Source organism: Protopterus annectens, chromosome 11.part0, assembly GCF_019279795.1.
Source record: "Protopterus annectens isolate FY-2018-M chromosome 11.part0, PAN1.0, whole genome shotgun sequence".
NCBI lineage: Eukaryota > Metazoa > Chordata > Ceratodontiformes > Protopteridae > Protopterus > Protopterus annectens.
This window is the reverse complement of record NC_056745.1, coordinates 150416950-150441095: the sequence shown is the minus strand read 5'-3', so window position 1 is coordinate 150441095 and position 24146 is coordinate 150416950. Positions and strand designations below refer to the sequence as shown.

At 42.5% G+C, this 24146-nt stretch overlaps 1 protein-coding gene across 1 annotated transcript in view; it reads left to right on the top strand.

The window, feature by feature from the left end:
- Nucleotides 1–24146, top strand: part of WDR91 (WD repeat domain 91) — a 1072555-nt gene that overhangs the window by 850690 nt on the left and 197719 nt on the right. The window contains exon 12 of the mRNA XM_044087550.1: nucleotides 2528–2622. Within this exon, the coding sequence (XP_043943485.1) occupies nucleotides 2528–2622 (95 nt within the window). The remainder of the gene's footprint in view (nucleotides 1–2527; nucleotides 2623–24146) is intronic.

Here is a 24146-nt window from a genome sequence, read left to right as displayed (position 1 = left end):
TACTTGGCAGATATGCTACAGAATGGACTCTCATATTCTTCCATAAAGATACATGCTTCAGCTATTTCACCTAGATATAATACCGATCCACCTGTGTTTTCACATCCTTTGCTAAGGCAATTCCTCAGGGGAATCAAGAATATTAAGCCACCAAGAAAAGCTCCAGTGCCAGCTTGGGACCTCAACTTTGTCCTAGAAAAACTGACTCTACCTCCGTTTGAGCCAGCAGCTTCAGTGGACTTACAATTTCTCTCATGGAAGACAGCTTTCCTGTTGGCAATTACCTCAGCAAGAAGGGTTTTGGAACTACAGGCCCTAATGGCAATACCACCATTCATAATCTTTCACAGAGACAGGGTCTCCTTAAGAACCAACCCTACTTTTATGCCAAAGGTGGTATCTAGGGTTTCTTTAAATCAAGCTATTCATCTGCCTGCTTTCTTCCCCAATCCTGAGAACAAAGGGGAAAGACTGTTACATACCTTGGACATTCACAGACAACTTCGCTACTACCTGGACAGAACCAAGACCAGTAGGAAGTCTGATCAACTTTTTGTAGCTTATGCCCCTGGAATACAAGGAAAAGCAATTTCAAAACAGACTATTTCAAAATGGATTGGACATTGCATCAGATTTTGTTATTCCTTCCATGGGAAGAATGTTCCAGCCAATGTCAGACCACACTCCACCAGAGCTACAGCCACCTCTACAGCATTCTTAAGAGGGGTGCCTACAAAGGACATTCTAGAAGCTGCTACATGGAGCTCTGTGCATACATTCTCCAAACACTACAATCTCCCTCTATACTCCAGATCCAGAGCAGGTTTTGCTTCAGCAGTCCTGCAGGGTTTGATTGCCACACCATCTCTTTCCTAGAGCATTCCTCCTCCCCCAGCTAAGCTATGGTATTCTACCCATATGTTATGACTGCAGTTGCATTCTTGAAGGACATAGTACAGTTTTGTACCTACCATAAATGTAGATGTCCGATAGATAATGCAACTGCAGTCGGATTTTCCCTCCCTCCATACCCCTCTATGCCTTGGGTCGACTCCTATCCCTGTTTCTCTTAGCTGGGGATATCTGTTATGGTGTATCTGTTTATTGCTTACTTATTTGTCTGGAATCCTGTTTTTGTCTTGCAATTTGATTACAGCCTTCCTTGGAGGGCACCTGGCATCTGGGGCAAGAAACACTGAAGAAAATGGCGTCGGCTGATGCTTATATACTCCAGCCACTCTGACGTCGGAGAGAAATGTGACATCAGCCGACGTCGGACCCAGACTTTGGAATCCGGCCGACCGAGGGCTGCCTGAGGCAGGACAACCCATATGTCATGACTGCAGTTGCATATCTATCGGACATCTACATTTATGGTAGGTACAAAACTGTACTTTTCCAGGGCTTGCTGCAGGACTGTTCCCATTGCAGGCAATTGTGCCTTGCCCACTTGCTTATGATTTCATACATCCTACTAAACTTATTTCTTGAACCATGATTATGAGGGTCAGGCATCCATTGGCACATTGGTGGTACAGGATTTAGCCTTCTGTGGTTTCATCTTGTGGATTCTCTGTGGCTCTGGCCTTCTTGGGGATATATTGGTACTGTTTGTCAACCCACTAAGGATGACATATCAGAAACAGGTTCCCCATGTTAGGTAATTTGTGAGGAAGCCCTGTATAGTTAGTTCTTCTTACCTTTGCCAGCCCTCTGTGTTTTAGCATCTGCTGCTGTATTTCTACCTGAGTTGAACATGTATGTGTTTATGTATTTTTCTATGTTATTATTCTGTTATTTCTTGCCTTACAAGCTGTGGCCCACTTAGCGGTTAGGGGCTAAACTGGTGGGCACAGGCTAAGCATTCTCTGCCAGCCCAATGCTTGGTCATTGGAATGCTGTACCAAGTGTGCATGCTCCTGAGCACAGTAACTGGAGGGTTTAGACAAAAATAACTGATGTGGGATTGCAAGAGAGAAGATAACAATCAACCCACTGTAGAGGAGATAGCCGAAGTGCAGTGTAGTTTATATTTAGTCGAAACATAAGAGGGAAACATGTAAACTGATGTGACCAGCTAGCACTTTAACCTCAACTACATTTAAGAAAATTGTAAATCTGGTTGTGCCAAATGTCACTTGTTTAACATAATCTGTTAATCCTTTGATACAGATGTAGCCAAACTGCTGACTGTATTTGTAGTAATATGTGGGGAATTTTCTTTCATCAGTGTATTTTGTGATATTATATTCTTAACTTTTAATTAAAATTTCTGTGATTTTATCAGGATGATTAATAAAATGTAGCTTAGTTAATAGAGCATCTCACATGTTATTTTCTGTGTAGCTAGTGAAAGTATTTTATACCACCTTTCTTTGCAAATTTTGAGCATTTCTGGTTGCATTTAGTATATGCTCGAGTCTTATGGTCAGTTTTAGTGTGTGTTCCTTCAGACTTTGTGTTTTATGTTTGATAGTGAGGCAAAGCCCTTTTTCTACCAGTCACCATTTTTTTCTTTCCTCTCCAGCTTTTACTTGGCAGTGGAGTTGGAACAGTAAGATTGTACGACACAGAGGCCAAGAAGAACATTTATGAAATAAGTATCGACGAGTCACATCCCAGGTACGTTTAACAGTGCGGTTCATTTTATTATGAGCTCGGTTCACAAACATTTGTTTAAAAACATTTTGAACCCCTTATATGTAACTATTGCAGGGTTTTCCTTTAGTCTGGAATCCTCACATGTAATTCATTGATTCTTGACTTTAATTCTCAAGTTTACAAAATTTTACCCAAAGTCCTCAGGCCTAGTAAATAGGTACCTCTGAAGCTTATGACATATCCCTAAAGAAACTTGTTTGCCTTAACCCCATTTTTGGTGTTTAGTTTCCCTGTTTTTATCGGTAATACTTTTGAGGGAAGTTAGCAAATAGCTTTCTTTGTAAGTGAAAGCTTATTCCATACACTTGGAGGGAGTTGAAAAATGTGTGTCACAAAATCTTACCCAAAGTCCTCAGGCCTAGTAAATAGGTACCCCTGAAGCTTATGACATATCCCTAAAGAAACTTGTTTGCCTTAACCCCATTTTTGGTGTTTAGTTTCCCTGTTTTTATTGGTAATACTTTTGAGGGAAGTTAGCAAATAGCTTTCTTTGTAAGTGAAAGCTTATTCCATACACTTGGAGGGAGTTGAAAAATGTGTCACATTTATTTCTATTACTAATATCCATTTTCAATTTCTGTGTTCCCAAATGTACTGCTAGCTGCAGCAGTTTCATTCTAAACATAGACTTTCAAGTAGAACTTGTCATCCACAATTAGCCAGTAATAACATTTTGTTAAGTCTTTCCAAATAGCTTTCCTGCTCTTTGATTTTTGTTGTAAAGAATCATAGTAGATATTAGTTTTGGTGGCTTGTTGGAAGGCTTTGCATTGAGTAATGTGTTAAGTCTTTGCAGTATACAGTTATTTCCTTGGTGTGATGAGACCTGTCATTTGGTATTAGACGAGTACAGAGCTTTTCTGACTGTAATAGGTGTACACTGGCCATGCCATTGTTTCTTTCTGTCATTAACCTGAACTTTAGTTACTTTTAATTCCTTCAGTAGTTGTTGATGTGATTTGACTGCTTATGTTGTGTAATCACAGTTTTCTACATCTGATGGTACTGCATTCAGTGACATAAATGTCAAGGTTATTACTGTAGCAACAGGTATTCTTTCTCTTTTTTTTTTACTGTTTTGCACAACTTTTGCATATTTTATTTTACTTTACATTTGTTTACCAAGAAAGTCCGACTGGACAAAATGTCCTTTTTCAGCCGAAGCCCAAGCAGAAAAGCTCCACATTTCTAAATAACCGTAAGATGCATATACAACATACAAATAAATCTCAGATACAAGTACAGAATGAAAATACATGTTATACATTTCCCTGACACAATCATATAATCTAGACAGGATACAAAGAATAGCAGTACTGTGATCAGGTAGAAAACAAGCAAGTTAAGTTTACGTATGTTTAGTAGGGGATACTATTCAAATACAAAAGTAGCAAGTCGTGTTACTTTAGCTGCCTATTTATCTATATTATTATATATTTATCTGTTTCCTATCCAGGGTTTGTGCAAGAGCAGGTCCATTTTTCCGATAGGTGTGAGTTGAGATTTTTTTTTTTTTTAAGTTGGAACTGTTAGTATTTGTTCTGATATTTAATAGCATGGAATTCCAAGTTTTGGCTATGTAGTTGGAGTAAAGGGAACCTCCAGCTGCATTGCTGGGTTTGTATATGTTTAGGACTTGTTACTAGAACACAATACCCTGTTATTGGAGTAGTGTTTATTAAAGTGAGTGTTATCCCAATTTACTGTCATCATCATATTTGGTTATAGAGACACCATTTCCCCAGTCTAACAGAGAAGAATAGGCCGAAAAGAAGTGGACCCTATAACACACCAGTTGCAAAATAGTTGGCATGGAAGGATAACTGTCCTGCCCTGACTTGTTCTTGGATTGTTGAGTTGGTATTTTATACACTGACATACATATAAATGTACATTTAATGTGTTTATCAGTTATTTCCACGCAGAAGAGTGTTGCATGCTTTAACAGTGTCTAAGTTAGCAACATGCACTTTCATTCTTTCATCCGGTGGTGGTGGTACTTCCTTAAAGAGTGCCTCAAGATTTAAAGGCAAGTGTGCAGAGTCTGCATGTCCTCCCTGCTGTCACGTGGGTTTCCTCCGGGTGCTCTGGTTTCCTCCCACATTCTAAAGACTTGCATTAGGTGGATTGCGCACTCTAAATTGACCATAGGTGAGAGTATGTGTGCATGAGTGAGTGGTGCGAATGAACTACCGTGGCAGGCCACTGTGGAAATGACACCCCAACCCCATGTGCAAAATGGGAAAAAGACTTGAGGATGGATGGATGCATGTATCTCCCCTTAACATACACATAATGTTTCATGTCTTTCAAAAGCAAGTCACTGGTATTTTCTTGGATAAAGTCCTTAATGGTTCTCCATGAATTTACATATACCATTCAACACAGTGGTTCTAAAATTAGATGTTCATCATATTGATCAGTGATGCAGTAGCCTTAGCTATATGGGGTTATATCCTACCAGAGATATAGGTTCATAGGTTCATAGATTAGTAATTGCCCTTGTGGGACATTTTAAGCCTAATCAACTACTCCCTGTGAGAGTCAAACCCTGCACCTTATGTCTGTAAGATAAACACCTTAACCATTATGCCAACTTTCCACCCCAAAGTAGGTGAATACTAGGCTAACTGCCCTGAAGGGCCATTTTAAGCCTAGCCAATAACCCATAGTCAGAATTAAACCCTGTACCTGGTGTCTATGAGATAAGGACCTTAACCATTATGCCAAGCCCACCCCTAGTATTGCAATAGGAATAGATGGCAAACTGAAAACAGGTTCATAGTTACAAGGCATCTCATACAAAGGATGACATATGCAGGGCTGCAGCACCCCACCCCCCTTAAACTACAACACAGTATCAGCAATCCAGTGTACATGTGACATTTTCCCCCACTCAGGCATCATTGACAAACTCACCCAACTAGGCATCAACCCTTATATTGTTAGATGGGTCACTAACTGGCTCACTGATAGAACTCGTATAGTTAAAATAGGGGAATCCACTGCCAACAACAGACCTGTAACCAGTGGTGTCCCACAGGGATCAGTCCTGGAACCTCTACTGTTTGGAATCTATTTCTCCAAAGTACAAACAAAAACTAGAGGTCTGTGGCTGGCAAAGTCTGCTGATGACTGCAAACTGGGAGCAGTCATAGAATCTCCAAATGATACCACCATCCTACAGAGGGTTTTACACAAACAAATGATCGGTGCCAAAGTCATGGGCTTAAACTCAATGCAAAAAATGTATTACCTTTCCTTTCAGTAAAAGCAATGTTCCTGCTAACTACCACATCAGTAACAACACCTTAAGTATACAGACATGCACGTGTTGAGAGACCTGGACACACAGGTTGACAGCAACCTTACCTTTGACCACCGTGTCTCCACAGTGGTAAGAAGGGCATTCTATATTGCTCATCTCATAAGTAAGGTCATTGCCTCCAGAAAAAATAAGTTATAACCTCACTGTACTCTTCCCTGATCAGGCCAATAATTGAGTACAACACCCATTTTGGTATGTACCTTTCTAAGCACCTGCATCAATTGGGGAAGCCACAAACGTTTCTCACAAGAAAAATTCAAGGTCTTCAGCATCTGTCCTGTGTGGATCGTATGAAATCACTGTCACTTTATTCTGTTTCATACAAACTACTCAGAGGTGAATCTCTGTCTTGTATATAAGGCAACCTCTGACCCTGCGTTATTGGAAATGCTTCATATCCGAAAGTCAAATGGTACATGGGTTATGTGTTCTAAAGACCTTAACCTGATATGTGGCATTAATAAAACCTGCTGAAGGGACAGATTTGTCTCCCAGAGTTTACCACACCTTTGGAACAGACTCCCACTTCATATCAAGTAGAGCACCTCACTGGACCTCTTCAAACACAATCCGGATGATTGGATGGGTGACTGTAAATTCACCCTGGGGGTTCCACCTGTATCCCTCTTGGAAAGGAGCAGTAGATGCTGATCGTGGACATAAGGGGAAGAACTTGGCTAGGCTTGTAAGGGCATATTAGGGCCATTAGCCTAGTAACTTCCTATGATCCTATGCAGTGAGAGTCAAATCCACAGTCTTCTGCATCAAATGCAAGCATACTACCTGTTGTGCTGCTAACACCTGTACGACTTCCAAAGCTTCAGACCACCTTCCATGTGCCCAAACGGTCAAGCACTGATAGGCAGTTGAGCTGACCAAAAGACAAGTTTGGGCATGAAGCCTTTCAGAGCTTTTCTGTCACCAAAGAGTATACTCCTTTAAGGCTTTCAAGTATCGATGGTCGGATTGTGCTTTCCTTTGCTAGGTAGACAGGTTCCCTTGGGGGAAAAACTTCTATTTTCTTAATTTTGTTGGTGTTTTATTATTTTCCTCTTCAGGAAAGTTATTTTAAAGCTAGCAATGCTGTGTTTTAAAAGACTGTCTCAAGACTGTAATGTACTTTTAACAAGAGCACTTACTTTACATTACTTTTAAACTGACAGAAAAAAAATAACTATAAACATTTTTTCAGGGGAGAAATTGTGTTTATTTTACTTTTGTGATGCTGGTAAAGTGCATTTTACTGTGTGTTTCTGTCAAAAAAGTAACATTTGTGGACAGGTAGTGTTTACTGGCAGTTGCTGCTTGTCTTCCTCAGGAAGGAGGGACTGTTTTCTGCCTGGAACAGGCTGCAAGTCCCAAGTTCGGTCCACAAAAAGAAAAATAAATTAGCAAACAGCCTCTACAACCACAGCAAGCTAGCAATTTGCCTAAGCCAAAAAGTGGGAGACTCTCCTGGTCCCTTTGTTGTACCTCAAACCACTCCTCTTTTACTCTAGATCTGTCTGGAGTAGCACCTTTAGCCACTGTGGTCCTGTAGTTAGCCACATCTTCTGCGGCTGTTGTCATCCCCTCTGTGGACAAGGGAGAACTACTCTTGTCGGTCCCGGGAGAAGGAACTGGGAATTTTTTTCTTGCTGGGTCAGAATGCTGTGCTCATCCCTGGAAAAGCAGCTGCCGCTTCTACTGCCATGAGTTACATTTTTTCCAGTCAAAAAGAAGCAGAAACCAATCCTATCCTAAATTTTCTTTGGATAAGATTAGTTTGCTGGAGCCGGCTCAGGGTTTAATTCAGGTTATTGATCCTTCTTGTAAAGTAGCTTCTGGTAATAGAATGAGAGATTCCTCTTTCCCTGAAGAGATTCAACGTTCTGAATCTGAGCAGAAAGACGCAGGGACAAATTCAAGGTTTTTTTTTTTTCTCAGATTTATGATACAGACTCCGAAGAGAGCTCAGTTTCTAATTCTCCCTGTGTGGGTTTCTCTTTCTGTAAGACTGTTGCTAGAATGTGCCAATGTTTTCAGTGGGAGAATACTGACGATGTTCTTCATCTCACATTGCTGCAGTCCTTACTTATGGGTAGTCCGCTGTCCTCGGTCGGCCCGAATACCAAAGTATTAGGCTGACGTCGGTCATGGGCGCCTAGATCTGACATCAGAGCGTCAGGGTATAAAGGCGCATGAACGACGTCATATCCTCAGTCTTTTTTGCCGCATGGTCCGATGCAGAAGCAGCGTTGCAAGTGCCGTTCGGCGTTCTGAAATTTTTCGCTGAGTTTCAGACCGATACCAAGTTGGCTAAGTACCCGTTAGAATATTTTTGTTTTTTCTTGCCTCAGTTACTTACCGGATGTCAGAAAAAGTGAATAATTGTATTTCTTGTGGGAAACAGATACCGCATAGGGATTACCACTCTTTGTATTCCTTGTTTGGGACCGGAGCACGGCGTAGTCGGTGTCGGTTTTGTGCTAGTTTAACAAGCGCACTATAACGGAGGTTAGATTGCGCTAGGTTAGTCTTTGGCAAGAGGTGTAATTATAATATGCCGCGGGATGTTCCGACGCCTGCTTCTACTAAGAAGCGCAAAGACAAATCTTTAAAGCCTAGGCAGGATGATTCGTCCGTTTCGGACGCCGGACCTTTAGAAGCTACAGCTGAACAGGTGGATCCGGCTGAAGTTTCTGTTGAGTCCCAGGGGGAAACTTTGATTTTACAGGATGTGGCCTCTCAGGAGGCAGGTCAGGCTGAAGGGGCCTCTCAGGTTACTATTCTCCCTTCTATGCCTAAGGTGGTTAGGCCTTCTGCTACTGTTTCTAAGGCTCCTTCTAAGGGCAGGTCTGTCTTGCCTTCCTCTGGTGTCAGTTCTGGTTCTTCAGGGTCAGTGCCTAAAAAGCACATGCTTAAAATGGCAGAGGATTTGATTACTTTAATTAGAGGTTCTATGCCCCCTCCTGATAAGAGGCCCAGGATGGAGCCAGAGTTGGAAAGTTTGGAGCAGGCCTCAGATGATTCAGAGTCTTCTGCTGAAGACATTCAAGATTTACCTCCTTATTCTGATTCTGATGCAGAGGATTCCACTCCTTCTGCTTCTCCTCCAGAGGATTTTTCATTTTCAGAAACTCTGCATTCCATGAGGGAGCATTTTAAGTGGGAGGGACAGGATTACTCTGATTCACGGAAGAGACTTAGGGAGTTCTTGTTTTTACCACAGCATAGACCCTTAGCTATACCTCCGGTTTTGGATGTTGTTTCAGATGTTTTCTCGGAAGCTTCCCTTAATCCAGATTCTGTGCCTCCTGCCCCAGTTAAACCGGACAGGTATTACAGGGTGCCTGAGGCTCATAAATATCTGTATAAGAGTCCTAGGGCGGACCCAGAAACTATTAGTCAGGGGCCTAAGGGTGTTAGAGCCTCTGTTGTTAGGAATCCGGTTCCTCTGGATAAGAAAGCTAGAGCTTTGGATAGATGGGGTAAGAAGGTGTATACCTCTTCTACTTTAGCAGTGAGAGCTTTGAACTGCCAGTTTCATATGTTGAAGTATCAGAATTTCCTCCTTTCTCAGCTAAGATCTAAAGTGGATGCTTTGGCAGAGGGCATAGAGTGTAAAGAATTGCAGGATTTAGTGCATGTTTCTGAACAGGTGGGTAAGCACTCTTTGCAATGTGGTTTTGATGCTTTACAGGCTTCTTCTAGGGTGGCTGCCACTGGTTCAGTTATTCAGAGGCACGCCTGGCTTCAGGATCAGAATTTGTCTGAGCATGTTAAGTCTAGAATTCTGGATGCCCCTTTACAGTCTGAAGTTTTGTTTGGTCCTCCTGTGGAGTCAGTCTTAAAGAAAATGGAAGACAAGGCTAAGTCTATGCAGACTGTTAAAGATTTTTGCAGGTACAACCTCCAAAGTTTAGTAGAAATTGGCCTACTAAGGGTGGATGTACCCTTCTTCTGATTCTCAGTCTAGGGGTAGATCTAGGCGTGGTAGGGGCAGAGCTCAGAGTACCTTCAGGCCGAGACAATGGAGTTCGCCTGCTCAATCTGCTGGTGAGGGCAGGGGCCAGTCCTTTCGTAAACAGGCCCAATGACCTGCATTTTCAGCTGCCAGATTCTTCTTGCCTGGCAGCTCCTTTGGGAGGAAAGTTGGCTCTTTTCAAGCAAAATTGGCATTTAGTCACCCAGGACAAATGGGTATTGGACATTATAAACCGAGGTTACAAGTTCTATTTCCATACCATGCCTCCTTTCAAAGGCATGCCAGACGTCCCTCCTCGGCAAAGGATAGAGGCTCACAGACAAATTTCTTTACTTCTTCAAATAGGAGCTATACAGCCAGTTCCTCTGTCAGAAATGGGCCTAGGATTTTATTCTCGCCTGTTTCTAGTTCAGAAAGGGAACACGTGGAGACCAATTTTGGATTTATCTATCCTCAACACTTACCTGGACATTCCAAAGTTCAAGATGCTGACTTTACAACAACTTTTACCTCTGTTGGGAAAAGATCACTGAATGGTTACTCTGGATCTCAAAGAGGCTTACCTTCATGTTCCTATCAGGCCCAGTTGCAGGAGGTACCTGCGTTTCGGGCTGGAAATTTACATTATCAGTTCTCTGCATTGCCCTTTGGCTTATCTACTGCCCAGAGTGTTCACAAAGGTTCTGGCTCCAGTGATAGCATTTTTCAGACTAAGAGGAATACAGATTTATCCTTATTTGGACGACTGCCTGATTATTGCACAAGAAAAGGACGAACTTCTTCATCATCTACAGTATGTGATGGCAGTGTTAAGATGCCTAGGGTACTCTGTGAGCGAAACAAAGTCCAGTCTAGTACCCTCTCAGGACATGTGCTTTCTGGGTGTGAGACTGAATACAGCTTCCCAAATGGCCTTTTGACCCCGGACAAACAAAGAAGCCTTTCTCTTTATTTCCATCAAATGTCTCTCTGCCCAGGCTGACTGCAAGGACAGTCCTTCAAGCCTTGGGGTTCATGGCATCTTGTATTCTGGTGCTTCCCAATGCCAAATTGCATATGAGGAAGCTTCAATGGTATCTCAAAATGTATGGACACAGCACTGCCAAGATCTAGACACTGTCATTCAGATAATACCTTGCATTCAGAAGGAGTTTTTGTGGTGGGCTCAGGAATGTCACCTAAACAAGGGACTCTCTGTAACCCGGCCAGAGGCGAGTCAGATTCTAATGACAGATGCCTCGGACAAGGCTTGGGGAGCACACCTCAATGGAAAATGGGTGCAAAACATGTGGCCTGTCAAACTCCAACATTTGCATATCAACTTGAAGGAAATGTTAGCAGTCCAGTTTGCATTGATGGCTTTCAAAGATTTACTTCACCCAGGGCAGGTGTTGATTCAAACAGACAACACTGCTGTCATGTGGTACATCAACAAGCAGGGGGGAACCCATTCTTACCCTCTTTGCAGGCAAGCGATGATTCTGTGGGAAACTGCTCTCAATCTACACCTCAATCTTCAGGCAAGGTTTCTACCAGGAGCACAGAACTCCTTAGCAGATGTATTGAGCAGACAAATAGTGGATCCTCACGGTGGAAATTGGATCCTCATGTATTTCAACAGTTGACAGTGTTATGGGGAACTCCAGACATAGATCTGTTCGCTTCTCCACTAAATTACCAGTTGCCAAAGTTTTGCACAAAATGTTTCATCACACAGCTTGGAAGGTGGACGCTCTATCATTCAGTTGGAACAATCTGCATGTATATGCCTTTCCACCTCTGCCTCTTCTTCCCAAGGTACTTTTGAAGGCCAGACAAGACAAGCCAACCATGATTTTGATAGCACGGATTGGCCTCGACAACACTGGTACCCACTACTGAGGAGTTTAGTACGAGAACCTCCATGGCCTCTGCCTTTGATTCCGCACCTTTTGTCTCAAGAGGACAGTCACTTCCTCAATGTCAAGATTCAGTCTCTGCATCTAACAGCCTGGCATATTCTGTTTTAGACTCTGGAGGGTCTCAGCTTCCACAACAAGTTTTGAATGTTATTTTGGAGGCCAGGAGGCCTAGTACCAGGAAGGTTTACGCTGATAAATGGAGGAGATTTTTTATTTGGAGCAAAGGAAAAGACTTTGATGTTTCCAAACCTGATTTAAGTGTTGCTCTTCAATATCTTACTGAGTTATTGGACAAGGGTTTGTCTTTCTCCTCTATAAAGGTCCATGCTGCAGCCATTTCTGCTCACTATGATTGTGACCCTCCTTTATTCTCTCATCCTTGGTTTAAGCAATTTCTTAGAGGGCCAAAGAATAAAAGACCCCCAATGAGCTCCTACTCCTGCTTGGGATCTCAATTTTGTGTTGGAAAAACTTACTCTACAACCTTTTGAGCCTGCAGCTACTGCCGAGTTAAAGTATTTGTCATGGAAAACTGCTTTTTTGTTGGCCATTACCTCTGCAAGAAGGGTTTCTGAATTACAGGCCCTCATGGCAGTGGAGCCTTTCCTGATTTTTCATAAGGATAGGGTATCTTTGCGTACTAACCCTTCCTTTATGCCTAAAGTGGTTTCTAGTGTGGCCTTAAATCAAACTATTCATTTGCCTACTTTTTATGCAAACCCCCAAAATAAAGGGAGAAAATTTTGCATACTTTGGATATTCACAGGCAGTTGCGTTATTATTTGAGCAGAACCAAGGAGTTCAGACAGTCTCAGCAATTGTTTGTTTCTTTTGCTTTGGGTTCACAGGGTAAACCTGTTTCAAAACAAACTATTTCTAAATGGATTGGGTTTTGTATTTCTTTCTGTTATTCCCATCATGGTAAGGAGATTCCTGATGGAATCAGGCCTCATTCCACTAGGTCTACTGCTACTTCTATGGCCTTTCTAAGGGGGTAGCTACAAAGACATTTTGGAGGCAGCTACTTGGAGTTCAGTGCATACCTTTCTAAACATTACCACCTTCCTCTTTATTCTAAGTCTAGGGCTGGATTTGCCACTGCTATTTTACAGGGCATTTTAGCGCCCCTAATGCTTATGATTTTTACCATCCTCCCTTTCCCGTTGCTTTGGGATTCTACCCATAAGTAAGGACTGCAGCAATGTGAGATGAAGAACATAGTACAGTTTTGTACCTACCATAAATGTAGATGTTCAAGATCCACATTGCTGCAGTCCAATTTACCCTCCCTCCTTCCCCACTGTAGTTTGACTTGGTGCTATGCTTTAGGTGATGGTTGTTGTTGGGCATGTTTTGGGAGGTATTCTGTTTTTGGCTGTGGCCTTTCTGGTTTGGCCTTCTGACATCTGGGGCAAGAAAAGACTGAGGATATGACGTCGTTCATGCGCCTTTATACCCTGACGCTCTGATGTCAGATCTAGGTGCCCATGACCGACGTCAGCCTAATACTTTGGTATTCGGGCCGACCGAGGACAGCGGACTACCCATAAGTAAGGACTGCAGCAATGTGGATCTTCGAACATCTACATTTATGGTAGGTACAAAACTGTACTTTTCTCAATCCCTAAGAAAATACGGAGTTGTTACAGAAGGACTTTCGTCCTGTTCTGTTTGCTTTAGAGGATATATGTGTTACTGCCTACAGTTTTCCTGATAGTCAGCCAGCTGTCCCTAAAAAGGCAAATCGGTTAATTAAAGTCTTTCAGTGTTTTAAATTTTTATGCACTATTCCCAAACTAGACCAAGCAGCTATGGCTTTAGTTGATCCCACTGCTGCTAAGCACTTAATTCCAGTCTTACTCTTTCTGATAAGGATTGGAATTTTTTTGATAGGTATGAGGGAAAAGATTATACTTCCACAATTTTAACAGTTTTGAATTGTCAGGCTGATATTTTAAAGTTTGTTCTGACAAATTGTGAAAGTATGAGGAATGTTTTTTTTTTTCCTGCAGTTTATTTTTCTGAGGAAAAAAAATCTACATTAAATAACTTATTTTTTTCTACTGCACAAGTCACTTCTCACCATTTACAGTGTGTGTGTATGACTCCATTGATACTTTTCCAGTGCTGTGGCCACTGGTACTGTTTTGAGAAGGTTTTTATGGCTGCATTCTGAGAACTTCCCGGATGATGATAAAATATGAATCTGATGTTGTCATTTTCATTCGTTCCTCGACCTGTGGGTTTCAGATCCGACTCTGCCACTTTCCAAGCTTAATATTCAAAGCTCAAGCTCCTCCTCTCTATCCCATAATGCCTCTTTCCCCTAGAATACCTCAGATTTCATTTTATGCTCGCCCGAGAAGCATTGGGATTTTGTGACTCCTGCCAATCCTGGTTTAAGAGTTGTGTAACTCGGCTATCAGCTAGTCTTTTTGCTTGCTCTTCCTTCCACTCCTCCCATCTTCTTTCTAGCTTTTATATATAATAACAAAAAAAAAGAACACTTTATTTTTGGTAGTTTGTAGTGTAGCTTAGTTTCCAGTGGTTTTCTTCAGTCTGGGTAGTGTCTATCTTTTCTTCTAGTCTTTTTTCTTTGCTTCCCCTTCCTCTGCTATCTGGTTTATCATGGTTGAGAAGCTCGATAAACCTTTCAGGTTTAACAAATGCACTTCCTGTGGGCATAATATTCCCTTATCTGATGCCCACAGGGAGTTTGTTTACTGTCTGGGCCCAGAGCACCTTGATAGATCTTGTGAGATATGCAGGAGGTTTAATCGAGTGCTCTAGCAGACCATCGTAATAAACTGGTATTGAAGGATTTGGTTCCTACTCCTTCAACACCTTCCACTTTAGGGACTCAAAAGCCAGTAAGAAAATCCAAGAAGGCCAGGGAACACAGGAAGCGATCCCCTGAGCCACCTAAAAAGTCCTCTTCTGATCCGAGGTCTTCAGATCCAATAATTGTGATTTTCTTTCCCTCTGCTTCCCATGCTCTCCTGTCTCCTCAAAGCTGGGTGTTTTAGCGCAAAGCTCTGTTCCCAAGGAGGCCTCCCGCAAGCTAGTGTCCAGGCCGCCTTCTACATCCTCTTCCATCGAGTCTACCAGTAGCTTGTCTGAGCCTGAAGTGGATAGACTGATGAGACAATTTCTCAAGGCACCGATTCAGATGAGGGTTCTGCTGGCTCCTTTCCCTTCTGGATCTGTGAGCAGACATTTCTCTTTTCATCCCTTGGCTTCTTCTCAGATCCGACTTCCTGCTTTGGAGTTGTTGGATCTGATAGCTCCAAGAACCGAGACGTTGGATCTGATAGTAGTTACCACTTTGAGTCCAACTGTTTCCCTGAAGCACACTGCTCCAGCATCTTTGGGACCCAGTGCAGCTCTGAGCCAAAGCTTAGACATTGGGTTGGGGGGGGGTTAACTTCAACTCTGAGCTTTTAGGAGCCGTTTCTTTCTGTCTGAGCCTTGGTGTTTGATAGCTCAGCTCCAACTCCACCCTCAGAACGGAAGATTGCAGGGGTTCAGGAGAAGTCTGCTGCAATGGCTTCGGCTTCGGAAGAAGGAGTCTCAGATCTTCATAGTCCATTTGTCTTCGAAGTGGTGAAGAGGGTTCTGGCCCATCCTAGGGGACTCCCAGTTCTTCCACCTTCGGATCCAATCCCCACCCCCATGGAATCTGTGATTGAGGCCTCTTGTCTTCTACCTGGACAGCCGATGCTGCAAACCCCCCAACCTCTTCCGACTGTGGAACCCTGTTTTTCTTCCGATACCTCCCCAAAATGTCCCACCAATGGAGGTTTCCCCTGGAAGAAGAGGTGTAAAAGGAGACACCTGGATTCCCTGCAAGAATTCATCACTACCGACACTGACTTTGAGGAAGGAGAGGGGTGCCCTAGCTATCCACCTGACGTTGTCTCCTTTGTGGATATCTTAGAGATCTTCCATCAGAAAGGTGGATGATCCTCTCAAAGCCCTAACCCAGAGCAGTCCATGCTCTTGGAGGCCTTTGACACCAGCACATCTACATCCTGGGTCCCCCTCTCCTCCGGGATCACCTTATTGAGTTAGTTGCCACCAGGGCATGAAAGGATCCCGACACCATACAGCCCATACCCAAGTGGGCTGACAAGATATAATGCGCCTCATAGACAACTACTCGTGTACCAACTCCTCAGCTCAGCGCTTTCTGGAAATCATAAACTCCAATGCCCTAGATCAACTTATCCACAAACCACCAGGGGCAACAATATCCTAGACCTAGTCATTACCAACATGAGTGACCAGTGTTCCACACCTGAAGTCAACTCCTCGTTGGTCCTATCCGATCATAAGCTAATCACCCTTGATATCCACATCCCGCCCCCAACCGCATTAAGGAAACCACAGAACAAATTTCTCCAAAGCCAACTTCATGCTTCTTAAGACAGAAGTGGTGAACTTCATGACACCCATGCAGATGGACAATACAGTTACAACTGCTGAATCCTACACAAATTCACTCTATAAGCACTTACACGAGTGCATGGATCATGCTATCCCAAACAGAACCAAGACGCTATCCTCCAAAAAAAGGAAGCATATCTGGTGGTCCCCTGCCATAAACAAACTGTACAACAGAAGGAAGAAATTGTTGCAAAAGAGAGTAAAATCCCATGAGTGGAGGAGCTCCATGGTCAGCCTCAGTAAGAAGCTGAGATCCCTTATCAGATCCTCTAAAGCTAGCTACGAAAACAAAATCGCCACTAATTCCAAGGACAACCACAAAGCATTTTATAGCTATGTCAAGAATCTCTATGGCAACACCGAGATCTCTGAGTTACAGCACAAAGGCACGAAAATTACAGAACCAACTGATATTGCCAACATTCTGGCAGATAGGTCCAGTGCTAACTTTACCCCCATCTCACCCCCTAAAGGGCCCATATCTATACAGGAAGAATGCAGAGTTCTTGTAATCACAACTACGCAGGTAAAAGCTGCACTCTCTAAAGCCAAAAACACAGCATCCATGGGACTGGACAACATTCCAGGCTGCATTTTACACAAACTTCAGAACGAACTTGCTCCCCACTTAAGCACCATGTTCAATAATAGCCTTGCATCAGGCTTTGTGCCCACTGAATGGCGCACAGCAACAGTTATCCCACTTCACAAAGGGGGCGCCACCACTGATCCCAGGAACTGTCGACCTATTAGCCTGACAAGCCTGGTCTGCAAGGCCATGGAACGTATCCTCATGGAACTCATAAACAAAGACATTGGTAACCTCCAAACTCTGGATCCCACCCAGTTCGGGTTTGTGAAAGGCAGATCATGCCTCCTGAACTGATCGACTTCTTTGAGGCAGTCACCAAAGCCATAGATGAGGGTAAGGTGGTTCACACAGCCTATCTTGACCTCGCCAAGGCTTTCGACACCATCCCCCATTCTGGAATTATAACTAAACTAGGTATAAATCCCTATGTCACAAGATGGGTTGCCAACTGGCTCACTGACAGAACCCACCCTGTAGAAGTTGCAGACTACAAATCTGACCTCAAAGCAGTGACAAGTGGAATACCACAGGGTTCCGTCCTGGGACCTCATCTGTTTGATATCTACTTCTCTGAAGTACAGGTCAACACAGAAGTCCTCTGGCTAACGAAGTTCGCAGATGACTGCAAACTAGGAGCCATAGTCAAGTCCCCAAATGATGTGGACATCCTACAGAAGAGCCTCACTGACACAGATGCCTGGTGTCAGAGCCATGGCCTCAAGTTCAGTGCCAAAATGTGCAATGTCATCCCCTTTGGTAAAAACTGTGTACCCATGAACTACCACATAGGCAGCAATCTACTTAATACCAAATGCATGATAAGAGACCTTGGGACCCAGGTGGACAGTAGTCTCTCCTTTGATAGTCACATCGCCACAGTAGTCAGGAAGTCCTTCTACATGGCACACCTCATAATAAAAGGGTTCTCATCCAGGAAAAAAGAGGTCATTGTTCCCCTCTACTCGACATTTATTAGACCCATTATAGAGTACAAAGCCTCTTTTGGAATGTACCTCACAAGACATCTGCAGCAGCTGGAAAGGCCACAGAAGTACCTCACAAAGAGGATTACTGGCCTCAAACAAATGCCTTACACTGACTGCTTCAAAAAAACTCCAGCTTTACTCCATAGCATATCGCCTACTCTGAGGTGATATCTGCCTAACATAGGTATGTCATTGTCAAACCCAGAGATGTTGGACATGCTACACCTAAAGAAATCCCAATCCCTCTGAGCTACACGCTCTAGGAACCTAAACCTTGTCACCACAATAAACAGGACATGCTGGAGGGATAGATTCCTGTCCCAGAGACTTCCCATACTCTGGAACAGGCTACCCATCTATGTCAAGCAAAGTTCTTCTTTAGCACTCTTCAAGAAAAATCTTGATGAGTGGATGGGAAATGGGAAATACACCCCAGGGATTACTTCTGTGTCTCTGCTCGACAGTGGCACAGGAAAATAACTTTGCCAGGGAAAATTGTTGGCTAGGCTTACGAAGGCCCTTGGGCCGATAGCCTAGTACCTACCTATGAACAGTGGACCAAAGGGATCCTGGTAGATGCCACGGTTGTTGCTGTAGCCACCAAAAAGGAACTAGCTCAGGAAAGCTCCCCTGTCCATCCCCCTAGCAGGGAGTCTAGGGCTTTGGAGAGGTTCAGCAAGAGGGTTTACGCTTCATCCACGTTTGCTTTATGAGCGCTGAACTATTTATCCCATTTTACCAGGCTACAGAGGTACTTGATCAAAGAACACCCTGGCTTGATCCCTGAGTCCATGTCTGCAGAGGAACACAAGACCTTTTCCTCCAGAATGCCCACTCTCTAGAGTTGTTATCAAATTCATCCATGAGGCTGAGTGCCCAAGGCACCTCTAGGGCCGCCAGTTCTGGCATTGCCATTAGTCGCCATGCCTGGATGTGGCTGTGTGACTTTGCAGAACCTTTTAAGCCTCATTTGCCAATGCACCCTTTGATGGTTTGTGTCTGTTTGTCCTCACAGTTTCTGACACCCCGCAGCGAGAAAGATAGAAATACCTTTTCTGCCATCAGAATAAATTTTTCTACTCCACAAAGATCCTTCTCCAAATCAGTGTGGAGGAAAAAAAACTGTGGTTCAGGAAATCTCAAGGCCCTTTTCAGGAATCTTAGGGAGGCTTTTCCTCCAGGGGCAGGGTGGAAACAGTTACAATGGTAAATACTGTACCAGGAGTAGAGGGGGGGGTCCACAGAATCAAGGGTGTAGGGATTCCTCCTCGGACAGACCCTTCTAGCGCTCCTGAAAGGTTGCCTGACTGCCCTTCTCTGGAGGCAGTCGAGGGCACTTATTCTTGCACCCAGAAGCATGGATAGCCATCACAAACTATCAATGGGTGCAAAGGATCATATCCAGAGGATACTGCATTCCCTTTTTGAATCTTCCCAAGCTGAAGACTTACCTCCCAGATGTGCCACCCAATCAGAGGGAGACAGCAGGGATAGAAATTACAAAGCTGCTCCAGAAAAAGAGTCATCCAGGAGGTCCCTCCCAACCAAGGTGGATCAGGTGTCTACTCAAGATTCTGTTTAGTACCAAAGAAGACAGGGGACTTGAGGCCAATCTTGGATCTAACATCTCTGAAAAAATCAATGAAGAACTCACAATTCAGGATGGTCATGATCCAGTCCACCCTACTACTTCTGAACATGAGTGACTGGAAGTGCTCATTAGATCTGAAGGATGCGTACTACCATATCAAAATGGAGAGGCGCTCCAGATGGTATCTTCGTTTCAGGCTGAGAGCCAGTCTTTACCAATTCCAAGTGCTTCCATTGGTCTCACCACAGCCCCCAGGGTGTTTACCAAATGCATGGCAATAGTGGCAACTCATCTCAGACTGCAGGGATTCCATTCATTTCTTATCTCGAGGACTGGCTCCTAACCACTTCAACCAGGCATCTACTCATTCAAGCCAGGGATTATCAGTTATAACTGGCTCCCACCTTTGGCATAACTGAACACACAAAAATCACAGCTCCGTCCTGTTCAGCTGATAGACTTTACTGGAGCTCATTTGGACACAACCAAAACAATTTTTTTCTACCTCCAGAGTGTCGACTCTGAGACTTCATGTCTCCCAGATCCTAGCAATCCCATCCCCTACAGTGAAGTTAGTACTAAGGGGGTGTTTGGTTCTATGCATGCCACGATAATGCTGCTACCTACAGCATGCCAATATATGCGAGTCCTGCAGTGGACGTTATCAGTTCAATGACTGTTGCATCAACATTCTCTGGCTAGACCTATAAATCTGTCATGGGTATGCCAAAGAAAGAAAGAAATTATTGGAGACCAGTTCTGGATTTATCTTTCCTAAACCTGTTTGTAGCAGTACCCAAATTCGTAATGTCACTTTACAATCTGTTACCTCTACTTCTGCTGCTGCTTTCAAGTTTCCTAGCAACACTTGATTTAAAAGTTCGTTATCACATCCCTATCCAGGTTTCAGACGTTTGTTAAGGTTTTGTGTATCTGTATTTCATTATTGGCTCTCTGCCCTACCCTTTGGACTATCCACTACAAAAAGTGTCTAGCTCCACTTATAGCTCATTCCATTTTACAGGGTATCCACATTTCCCCATATTTAGACAACTTGCTTATTTTGCAAAATCCTATTCAAAGTGTTAGGAATTTCTCTGTTGTGTGAGAGATCTCTTACACAAGCTGGGTTTCCAAGAGAACATTCAAAAGTCTTTCTTAACTCCTTCACACAGGATTGTGTTCCTGGGACATCAGCTAGATACCTCAGTTCAAAGAGCGTTTCTTCCAAAGGAAAAATTGTTTTTTATCTAGACCTATTTCTGAGGTTTTCCACTTAGACTTCGGCCACTGCGAGGGAATGCTTCAGGATTTTGGGTCTCATGGCATCTATGATTCTTGTGATACTCCTGGCAAGACTCCACATGAAAGATACAGAGGTATTTTAATTTTATTTCATTCCAACCTCAACACCCGTTATCTTTTCAAATTCCAGTGCTGGAGTTTGACATAAGAGAAATCTTTTGGTGGAGGCAACAGATATCCTTAAATCCAGGTCTCTCCTTCTCTCTCACTGTTCCAAAGCAGTCAGTCGAGAAAGATGCTTCAAACTTTGCTTTGGGAGCAGTTTTAGAAGGGTAAAAGTGCAGGACACGTGGGACTTCAAGGACAGATGCAAGTACATAATTAACAAGAAGATGCTTGCCCTGATCAAGACACTCAACTCTCTGAACCATCTTTTGTTGCTAGGACCATTTCAGGTGTTTATAGACTATACCACAGTCATCTGATACAACAAGGAGGAACCAGGTCATACTCCCCTTGCAGATTAGCCATGTTAGTTTGGGGATATAGCTTCACAGCACAGTCTCACTCTGCAAGCACCCTACATTCCACCAGAGCAAAACTGTGTAATAGACAAGCTGAGCAGGACCAGGACAGACTTTCACAAATGGAAACCAAGATCAGAGGGTCTTCTAAGATATGATCCATCTGTGGGGAATTACTCATGTTGGACCTGTTTGCCTCCTTTCTGAACAACAAACTGGCAATTATCTGTCCCAGAACTCCATGCAAGAAGGTCTGGAAGATGGATACTTTTCTTTTCCTTGGACTTGGACAGGAATGTTCCTGTATGCCTTTTCACCCTGTCCACTAATATCCAAGGTACTTGTGAAGATTCAGAAGGAATCTCCCAAGATCATGTGGTAACTCGCTTCTTGCCCAGGCAAGTGTAGTTCTTCCCTCTTTTGGAAATAGCTGAGGACAATTACCACAAGCTTCCTCACAGACTGGATGTAGTCACACAAGAACAGGAGTGTGTTTTTTTTTTTTTTTTTTAACGTACCTTTACTGAATTATCACTTGTGATGTAGGCAAATTTACATTTTTACAAAAGTAATCAAACAGTATTAAATTAATATTTACAAGCATTATACTTCACATATGTTATAACCTAAGCAACATTACATAAATTATTCAGTTCCTGCCCCTTTTCTTTTAAACAAAAAACAGCTTTATTAAACCATCACTTACGTCATAAGCAATTGTTTATATGAATGAAAACAAACCACGCTGACACAATCCTAGCTGCAAGCATTTTACATCACAAACCATACTGACATACTTCCAGTTGCAAACATTATACATCACTTATAATCTACCCAGTCTTTTTTAGTCAAACATATTACATAGATCATTTAAGTCCTGCCTTCTTTTAAACCTCATTCCTCCCCTGTATGTATTGTTCCCACAATTTTATTTTGGTAGAAGTAAGACAAGAAGATAGCAGAATAAAAAAACATTTGATCGAAGCTATGAGAAACTAGCCAGGAATATTACAGGATCATAGTCATTGTTGAGTCAGGTATTCCTTTAGGAGTTTTTTGAAGCTATGACGATCTGTGTAGTTTGATATCAGTTCCAGTTGTTTTATCTCTGTTACTATAGTCACTACTTCTAATATAAGTTTGTTTAGATTTTGATTTCCATTTTCTAATAATTACTTTTTTACCACCATAATTAGACACAGCAAGGCCTTACCATGTCTAGGCAATTCCTATTCTATACATAGCTCTGAAAAATCATCTCCCTTGTCACACCAATCCACCCACCCAGCATCTCTGACACTGTATCCCAACCTACCGCACTCCCAAAAAGTATGTTCCCACGTACCATTTGCTTCCCCATCACACCTCCAACATTTGCTGTCTACCTGAGGAAAAAATCTCTGGAGTCTACTTGGGGTATAAAAATATATATGTAAAGATTTCCAAGCAAAAATCTTCTAGATTTTGTTGTATATTTGGGAGACATACATATATCCTCCCATTGTTTCTTTGTGAATTGCATATCCAGTTTTTCTTCTCAATCCTTTCTTACCTCCTCTGATTGATTCTTGTAGTTATGCAATATTTTATATGCTGTACTAATTATTTCTTTTTTAATGGCAGTCTACTAAAAACTCTACCAGTGCTGGTCTTTCATTTAGGATTCCCATATTTCTTTCTCTTTGTCTATACTCTGATATCCATCCTTGATAGGGAAGGCAATCTCTAACCTGCAGTCCAAATAAATTCTTGGCTTATTCCCATTCTGTTACCTTTCCCCTCTCTACTTATTTGCTCCCAATACATGAGTTCCTTTGCCACTTTTCTCCAGTAAATTCCAGCCACCTCTTGCCTATTGTCTGTATCCCTAATTTCGGTCATCCCTGTGGGCAGAATCTCCTTTCTGCATTCCCATGTTGGCTTAGTTCTTAGAATACTTTGCTATTTTTTTGGATATAATATTCCGTTATGATTATTGTAATTCTTCTGAAAGGCCTGCATCCAAACTCTCAGTCTTTCCTTGTTTCTTGAGCTTCCCCCTGTTGCAACTTCATCCCTTTCAAGTTATAGTTTTCTGCTTGTGAGGCTCTGAAATACCTCTTCAAATTGGGTGCTCACAATCCATCCTGTTCTACTGGCAGAATCAGCTTATCCCACTTGACTCTTTACATCTTCCCCTCCCAGATAAAGTCCTTCAGCTCTTTATTAATTGCTATCCACAACTCCTCTGGTTGATAAAAATATGCCTGACTTGTGTACAAGACTAAAGGGACTAAAAACATTTTATTTATTTATTTATTTTACATTTGTTGACCAGGTAGAGTCCGGCAGAGTCTGGCTGGGCAAGTAGCCCATTTTCAGCGGAGACCTGGGGAGAAAATCTCTATAACAATAGTACAAAAAGATTACAACATTTTTTAAAAGATTTACAAACAATATACATAAAGTTTGACAATTGCCAGTAATCACAATTTACAAAAAGGGGAATATAAAACAGAAAACATTACATTCCCTAAACCTTACTACAGACAGTAATATGAAACTCATTAGATATATAACTAAAAACCATTGTGGTATTTTATTTTGGTAGAAGTAAGACAAGAAGATAGCAGAATAAAAAAACATTTGATCGAAGCTATGAGAAACTAGCCAGGAATATTACAGGATCATAGTCATTGTTGAGTCAGGTATTCCTTTAGGAGGTTTTTGAAGCTATGACGATCTGTGTTTTTTAAGATATTCTGCGTTAATAGGTTCCACTGTTTGGCTACTTTGAAGGAAAAGAGAGAGTCACCAAAGTAATTGTGGGACTGTGTAACCTTGAGTATAAGTTTATCGGATGATCTCAGGATCCTGGGATTGTTATTTAGTTGCACTAGGTTGGAGAGTGCAGGGCAGTTTTCAG